At 48.8% G+C, this 8,979-nt stretch overlaps 1 protein-coding gene across 1 annotated transcript in view; it reads left to right on the top strand.

Annotated features, from left to right (window-relative positions):
* IL21R (interleukin 21 receptor) overlaps nucleotides 1-8,979 on the top strand; it is a 32,628-nt gene that overhangs the window by 248 nt on the left and 23,401 nt on the right. The window contains exon 2 of the mRNA XM_073361584.1: nucleotides 6,508-6,582. Coding sequence (XP_073217685.1) covers nucleotides 6,508-6,582 — 75 coding nt within the window. The remainder of the gene's footprint in view (nucleotides 1-6,507; nucleotides 6,583-8,979) is intronic.

The following is an 8,979-nucleotide window of genomic DNA, read 5'->3' as shown; positions in this document are numbered from 1 at the left end:
ATTTAAAATCTTTCCTATAGACGATACTGTACTTGCCCCTCTGGTGACATCCACATTGACTTTCATTGCACAGAATAAGGATTATTTTGCTTCCGTTCTGATTTACCTGTTGCTTTAACCCTATGGTCAGATGTTTTTAGATTATTGCTGTGTACAGTAGCTGTCAAGCTCAATGCTCAGGGAAGAGCACTTACTGTGCATTTCACTGAATTAGTTTTAACCTCTGTAGACCTTCTGGTCTCTTTCCTTTGTTTTGCTGTACTAAGAAATTATTTTCTGTGTTTGGAAATTTTATATTTTATCTTTATTTCATGTTAGTTTTTATAACTGAGTTCTTAGACTTTTTGGAGAATGTTTATATAAATATATACATATACAATTCATGTAACCATTTACAAACACAGAGTTAGACTAGGTAGACCCAGGCCCTCAGGCTGCTCCATATCTCCAGATGCTTAGCACTATGTGTCTTTGAATATGCCATGTTGGTACAGGCTCCATCTCTCACACTGTAGTTTATTACAATTTTTAGCACTGCTTTCACACTTATATATAAATTACTAAGTCAATACCAGACATCTTTATTTAGTACAGTGCTTTTCATACAACCTGTCTCTTAAAGTGCTGTACAGAGGTTAAAAGAATTGTGCTTAGCAATTCTATAGCGCTTGACATATGAGCATTCATGAATTGAGAACTGTGTCCAGTTCTGGTGCCCACAATTCAAGACGGATGTTGATAAACTGAAGAAGGTTCAGAGAAGAGCCATGAGAATGATTAAAAGATTAGAAAACAGGCCTTTAAGTGATAGACTCAAAGAGGTCAATCTATTTAACTTAACAAATATTTGATAATGGGCTCTTCAATCTAGCAGAGAAAGGTCTAACATGATCCAATATCTGGACAAATTCAGACTGGAAATAAGGTGTACATTTTTAACAGTGAAAGTAATTATTCATTGGAGCAATTTACCAGGGGTTGTGGATTCTCCATCACTGACAATTTTTAAATCAGGAGTGGATGTTTCTCTAAAATATCTGCTCTAGGAATTATTTTGGGGCAGTTCTCTGGCCTGTGCTATACAGGAGGTCAGATCAGATCACAATGGTCCCGTCTGGCCTTGGAATGCATGAATCTACGAGCCTCCCAAATCGCCTGGGAGCTCAGTATGTATCTTTGTCCTCTTTTTACAGACAGGCAAATTGAGCCATAGAGAAGTGATATGACTTGTCTGAGGTTACACAGTGACTCCATGGCAGATTTGAGAATAGAGCCCAGGGCTCCCAGCCTGTTGCTCATTGCTCCACACCATGTGAACTTTCCAAATTAGTAACAGAGGTGAACCTACAGGGTAGGAAAAGGGGGAGATGTGTTTTCTGATTAAAAATCATGTGGAAAGTCAATGAGGCAAAGAAGGGGGTCGTCTTCATCGTACCCAGGGACTTAGAGCCTCAGCAGGCCTTGGGAATGGAAAAGGCCCTCAGCTGCATCTTGTGCGGGTTCATCCAGCTGCAAAGGGCCATAACGAGACCTGCTGCTCCTTTCCCTTGCTATTCTGATCTTGCATGTGTGTCTCAGCACAGAACCCAGAGCAGAAGCAGAAGGATCTAGGGAATAGGTGCTGGCATTCACTGGCACACTTGCCCTGACTCTATCAGAGCAGCAGTCCCCCCTCCCTTACCACCCTATGTCAGAAAATTTGGTGGGAGAAGGAGAGAAGGTTTTGGGTGCCAAGGAGAGAGAGATCTGGGGGGCCCTGGCAAGAGCAAGAGGTTGAACAATAGAGAACACGGGACATGAAAGAAAGAACGAAGTCTGAGAGGAAAGAGGGTGCTTCCCAAAGAGAGAACGAGAAATGCCAGGGAACAGAGAAAACATGAAAGAGAACGACGCAATGGAGAGATGGGATGATCACTTGATAGGATTATCTGGGGGTATCTCACTTAATCGTTTCCCTGCCATTGCAGGGAACCTTAGGCACTGGTGCACCTCGGTCCCTCCTGTTCTCTGTCTGTGGCACATCCTCGTCTCCACTATACCTTGGTCTAATTCCAGTTGTTGGGTTAATGTGGAGGTGCTGGGTGGTTTTAGTGGCCTGGGATATACAGGAGGTCAGACTACATGATATGGTGATCCTTCCTGGCCTTGGACTCTGACTCTAAGAGCCAAGGGGGAGAAGCAGCGAGAGACATACACCACGCTGGGATTAGGTAAATGCATTGAGTGCATTAATCTGCCTACATTCTATTGCATCTCTTAGACAAAGACCTATATCCCGTGTTTGGGGAATGCTATGTAACTGCAACAGGAATAGTGCAGGGGCCTCAGATTCACTCCTTGCAGGAGTCATGTTCTTAATGAAAGAGATCATAAAAGCTAGAGGTGGGATTAAGTCCCATCCAGCCTACCCCACAAGTCAATTCATGAGTATTCCCCTTGTGCTAATATTTTGCCCAGTCTAGTTTTAAATATCTCAGGTGAGATGGTTTCGACCCATTCTCTTAGGAGATAATCCCAAAGCCTAACAGATATCAATGCTGAGATATTTTTTCTGATATTCAGACTGAATTTTCCGTTTCTTAATTTCACCCCATCACTCTTAGTTCCACCCACTGTACTCCCTAAATGATTCTTCTTTTTCCTTGGTGTTAACCCCTCTCAAATATTTGTGTGGCAGCTTGTAATCTTGTCCCCACATATCCATCTCTTAGCCAAGCTAGAGGAGTGTAGCACTTTTGACTCTTGCTCTTGTGTCAGGCCCTCCAGCTTCTTGATCTTTTCTATGCTTTTCTCTGAATGGTCTCTGAGCAGGGGAGAAGCATAGGAGAAGGTTCTTGAGCAAGTGATAGCCAGATGGTTTGGAGGAGTAGACATGTAGCTTGTATTGGCCGAGCAGATGTAGTGGAAAGGGGAGAAGTCCATTAGGGTCTGCTGGAGCAAATCTACCAATGGTTTTAGGAGAGCAGTTTTGAAGTGAATGCTGAAACGAACAAGGAGTCAGCAGAGCTTCTTGAAAGTGATGGTGATGTAAGTCTTGCTTCTTTGTGCATATGAGAAGGCAGGAAGCAGCATTCCGTGCATGCCCAAGATCTAGGACAGTGGGAGACCATAGCAAGGGAGCTGTAACAGTCAAGGGGAGTGGAGCCAAAAGCCTGGGTGAGAATTTCAGCAGAGGTGGAATCCAGGCAGTGGTTTGCATGGGGAATGATACCAAGATCGCAAAGAAACCTAGGGCATGTAGAGGAAAAAGGGGAGCTCAAGATGAAAGAAGACAGGAAGGTTGCAGGCACTGAAGACAAACTGGAGTTCTGAGAAGGAGGCAACAGAGAGAGAGTGATCCTTGAGGAGAAGTACTGTCCCAAGAGAAGCACTTTTGTGTCTGAGACACAGTGGGAGGAAGTTGAGGCAAAGCAAGTTTATTTGGTCAAGAAGAACAGCCAGTGGGAGGCAGAGTGGGGCCTTCGGTGTAGTGTGAGCTGTGTGCCACTTGAATATTCCTAGCACAGCGGTAGTAGTAAAGGCAAGGATATGATACACAAAAGGTAGAAGGCAGCTAGTTACTAGAGCAGGGGCGGGCAAACTTTTTGGCCTGAGGGCCACATCAGGGTTCCGAAACTATATGGAGGGCCGGATAGGGAAGGCTGTGCCTCCCCAAAGAGCCTGGCCCCCGCCCCCATCCGCCCCCTCCCACTTCCCGCCCCCCTCAGAACCTCCCACCCATCCAACCCCCCCCCGCTCCTTGTCCCCTGACTGCCCCCTCCTGGGACCCCCCGCTCCTACCTGCCCCACCGGGACCCCCACCCCCTATCCAATGCCCCCTGTTCCCTGTCCTCTGACTGCCCCGACTCCTATCCACAGCCCCCAGCCCCTGCTCCCTGTCCCCTGACTGCCCCCCACGACCCCCTACCAAACCCCCTACCCCCTTACCATGCCACTCAGAGCAGCAGGACCAGAGCCAGCCACACTGCCCAGCAGGAGCTTGCAGCCCCTCCACCTAGAGCGCTGGCAGCCTGGCGACCTGAGGCTGCGGGGGAGGAGGGACAGCAGGGGAGGGGCCGGGGGCTAGCCTCCCTGGCCAGGAGCTCAAGGGCCGGGCAGGACGGTCCCATGGGCTGGATGTGGCCCGTGGGCCGTAGTTGGCCCACCTCTGTACTAGAGAGACCAGCACAGTTATGGAGGCAGGTCTGGGAAGGTGGCTTGTGTCAAAGGGTGCGTTGGGGTCCAGGAGAAAGAGAAACAAAAGGAGCCTTCGTGATCAGAGAGGAGGAGCTTGTTCATCACATGGCCAGCGGAGAGCAGTTTCCATGCTCTGGAAACAGGCCAGGACACTGTTGTGAGAGCTGTGACTGGAGAGATGAGAGAAGGCGGCTTTTTCAGGGGCTTTGTTGAGAGCGGGAAGATTGGCAGTGAGAGGGTGGAGAAGGGGAAGTCAGGAGCTGAGGGAAGGTGTAAGAAGGAGGTTGACAGTGGCCCAAGTTTTAGAGAACTGGAGAAAGTTCCGGAGGAAAGAAAGGTAGTTACAGTTATGTAAGGAGGCATCATGTCCAAGGGGTTCAAGGAAGAAAGGGAGTTTTTTTAAAGGACTGGATGACACGAGATGATTCAGGTGCAAAAAAAGAGAGGAGAGAGAGCGAGAGAGGGGAGAAGAGGACGGGGGGAATGTTACCCTGGAGTCAGATATTAATGGATGTTAAGAAGGGACCGCTACAGCCATCTCGTCTGACCCCCTGCACAGCACAGCACAGACAGTCACCCACTGATCTCTGCTCAGGCCCTGTAACTTAGGGTTGAACAAGAACATATTTTATTGACAGAAAAAAAGTAAAATGCTTACACCTGGAGGCCAGGGTGACAGTGACATGTTGGGCTTGTATCCTATACCATATTACTAGCTGGGATGTGGAGCTGTACATGAGAGAGACATTTCTCCTGCCTTCCGAACTGGCCTGCTAACAGTTCAGCTATGAGCATGACTTGATTATCTCACCCTGGTGCCACGGTTCAGTGAGAGTCCGTCTCTGAACTAGCTCAGGAGCCAAGGGGCTTTTCGCTGGTTGCTAAAATTATTTTGGTTTCATTATTTGAGTAAACCTGGAAAGTTTTTAAACAACAAAAATATTCCCTGGGTTAGAAGAGCTTAGTTGGTGTCCTCATCACTGCGTGATCATGTGGTGCATGTGCTTCCGGAGACTGGGGACCGCTGAGCATGGAGGGACACACAGGGATTCTTTGAGCGCTGAGCTGACCTTTGTTCAGGGCCATGGGGAAGGCATGCTGCAGCAGCTTCATGCCCTGCACCCTTAGGCTTCACTCCTAGCATTCTTCCTACAGGTGCCACTTTGAGCCTGGGTGGCCAAAGTGTGACCCAGCCCAGCTGCCTGAGCCTGCCCCTCTCTAGCCAGCAGAGTCCACAAGTCCTACCTTCTGTTGCCTCGGTTTGGCATTTGTCACACTTTCATGACATCCGTGACAGTGTTGCAATATTGTAATGCAATGTGGTGTCTTTGCCTCCCAACATAATCTGACAACGCTGGGTAAGAGCATCCTTCCATTGTAATGCAAGCTAGCTTCCTCTGCAAAAGCCACGTGCCCTGGGACCTAAAACCTCCTGGTATAGGACTCTCCCTGTTCCTTTTGTGGACCACTGGCCCCTTTTGGGATGGCAGTGTTATGCAGAGGGTGAATCTGCAGTGGGTATTGATGATGGGGAGCTCCAGCCCAAACCCTGCAAGGATTTTATTTTTCACTCTTTCAATGTATACCTCTGTATTGGCATAAAAATAAATGTTAGCCATTCTGCAAACTCAAGCTTGGACTGTGTGTGCCACGAGTCCCCCGGGGGTTGGTTTCAGAGCAAGAGCCTTTGCCTTTCATGGCTGAGCAGAACAGTGACTTATCAGTGTCACTAGATCCAAAGATCTGATCAACCTCCTTGTTCCTTGCAATCAAAAGATTTTCGTATAAATGCTCTTCAGCCAATGGTGTCAGAACAGCCTTTCCTTAAATGAATGAGTGTGTTACCAATGTTCTGTGATGCAGGAGAGATAGGCTTTGCTTTACTTCTTTATTATGTTCCATGAAGACAGTTCTCCTGTCCTATGCCCAGGGCCACAGCCCCACATGCTTTCCTGGGGGGTCATTAACAAGATGCTAGTGTTTGTTTAAACAAAGGAGGAGGCTTTTAAGGAGACCAGATCCACTTTCTCCATAGCTGATGTCTGTCTGCTGTGTTTCTATAGGGCCTAGCACCAGAATCTACACAGCTGCAAGCACCCACATTAGTTCCAGCAATGTTTGTTGCTCGCTGTTGCGTAGCATTTCTAACCATAGGCACCCAGCAGTGAGCAAGGACTCTCGTTTAGCCTGCATGCATGTGCTGTAATCTGTTTACTTACTGAACTACAATACAGGGCTGGGTGACGCTCCCTGACATCTGTCTCTCACGCACACACACACGCACACACACACGACTTGGTGGCGGGGCTGAGCTCATGTTTTGTTTTTCAGGACGGTCAACTGGGATCAACATGAGGAACAAATTCCAGCTGCAGGCAATTCCCTTCTTCCTTTTACTTCAGCACAGTAAGTTCCCAGGTTTCTGTCCCAGTTTTTCAAATGCAGAATTCTTTGGTCTAATGTTCTGCAGCTGCCTCACACACCCAAGGTTAGTCTGTGAGGATCACAGTGGCGGAATGATTCTAATATACTATTCAGCACTTACGTAATCTTTACTGATGATTGTTTGTGCTGTGGCAGGGCTTAAGGGCCTCAGTCATGGATCAGGCCCCACTCTCGGTGCTACGCGCTGTACATACACATAGCATAGTGACAGTCCCTGCCCTAGGAGCTTCCAGTCTAAGTATGAGACAATAGATAATAATAATACTGTTCTCATCCCAATTTTACAAAAGGGGAAACTGAAGTGGGACAGCAACTTGTTTGAGACCACAAACTAAGCTGGTACCAGAGCCAGGATGAGAACTCAGGAGTTCCTAGTTCTCAGTCCTGGGCCCAGGCTGCTCGACTATGCTGCTGCACCCTATGGTCTGATGGTTAGCCCCCTGCCCACCTGATCCCAGCTGGGTGATCCAGGGTCTCCACCCAGCTATAGGCTAATTATTAGAGATTATAAATTCTCTTTCCTGATGGGTGTTGTGAGGATCCCCAACTGTCCTCTTTTCCAGTCAATGCCCCCCACTTCTTTTTGGAGTCTTGCATACCACTGCAGATTGGCACCCTTAGGCTGCTCCTGGACAGCATATTTTAACCTGATGGGAGAAAACAACAGACTAAAGAAAGGGAAGCAGTGGAGCAAAGTCAGGGGAAAACCTTAGGTTTTCTTTCCCTTTGAGCTGCTTCTTCTCAGGCAGAATCTCCAGCCTCAACTGGACACATAAGTCAGTGCAATGTTGCCCTAAAATAAGCGCATTATCCTTGTGGGGGGGATTGCATTTGATATGAAGGTGGCTGGACATGGTGGGCATTTCTGGCTGATCTGATAAGTGGATAAACCACAGTGCAACTTGCTGCATTCTCTGTCAGTTAGCTCTGGGCAGGCAGCTTTCACTTCAGCCACACTCTGAACACTAAATAAAACTGAATCTTGTGGCTGTTTTGAATGTTGGCTTAGGTCTTTCACACACTGCAGCTTCACAAACAACTGCCGGGATGATAAAGTGCACACAGCCACAGAGATGCAGCTAAGAAGTGCAAGGGAGAAGGGAGCACAGCTCCTGGGGGGAGGGGAGGGGAGGGGAAGTACACATCTGTGCTTTTTTTAACATCAAGCACTAGCTTCACCGTCAGCAAAGCTAAAATGCAGGATCCTTCCTCTCTCCCCAGAGGAACAAGCAGTGAAAGAAGCAGACCTTCTGGCTGGTGTAGTACTGACAAGACTTAGGAATTTTGCAGCAGCTGATTTAAAAATTTTATTAAAGCTAATGTTAAAATTATATAAGACACAGGTCAAGAAAAATAACAGAAAGTCTGTACATCTGTCTGTAGCGCTTAGATTATCCAGAAGTACAACAGTTGGTTTAAAAGTCATATAATACATATGGGACATAATCAGCAATAACCCAAATTTAGATTAATAAATTTAAAGATACAGTTCAGATATTAATATCCAAATATTCGGGTACATCACTCATGAAAAGTTATACAGCAGAGGTGGGCAAACTACGGGCCCCATCCAGCCCGCGGGACCCTCCTGCCCGGCCCTTGAGCTCCCGGCTGGGGAGGCTACCCCCGACCCCTCCCCTGCTGTCCCCCCTCCCCCACAGCCACGCTGCTGCGCAGGCAGCGGGACTGCGAGTTCCTGCCGCTCTGAGCGGCATGGTAAGGGAGCGGTGGCGATGCGTGCACGGTGGTGAGGGGGTTGGTTAGGGAGTCCCGGGGGGCAGTCAGGGGACAGGAAGCAGTTGGATGGGGCGCAGGTTCTGGGGTGGGGCGGTTAGGGAACGGGGGCGTTGGATAGGGCGTGAGAGTCCTGGGGGGCCTGTTGGGGGCTGGGGGGGTAGTCAGGGGACAGGGAGCAGGGGGGTTTGATAGGGGGTGGGATCTCGGGGGGGGGCAGTTTGGGGCAGGTGGTCCTGGGAGGGGGCAGTCAGGGGACAAGCAACGGGGGGGTCGGATGGGTCAGAGATTCTGAGGGGGGCAGTCAGGAGGCAGGAAGTGGGAGGGGGCGGATAGGGGGTGGGCACCAGGCTGTTTGGGGGGCACAGGCTTCCTTACCTGGCCCTCCATACAGTTTTGCACCCCGATGTGGCCCTCAGGCCAAAAAGTTTGCCCACCCCTGTTATACAGAGAGTCCATAAAACTGCAGTAACAGCGGTGGCTAAACCCACCTTCTGAGTGACTCATAGTGGGACACATGATAAGAATGCCCCTAGCTCAAGTCCTGAGGCCACTGAAGGAGGAGAGGATCTTACTGGGGCCACAGTCTCAACATCTGCCCTTGTGTAATGGGAATTTTGCTTC

This window comes from Lepidochelys kempii, chromosome 10 (genome assembly GCF_965140265.1).
Source record: "Lepidochelys kempii isolate rLepKem1 chromosome 10, rLepKem1.hap2, whole genome shotgun sequence".
Lineage (NCBI taxonomy): Eukaryota > Metazoa > Chordata > Testudines > Cheloniidae > Lepidochelys > Lepidochelys kempii.
The sequence above is the reverse complement of the archived record's forward strand: the minus strand, read 5'-3'. Positions and strand labels throughout refer to the sequence as shown.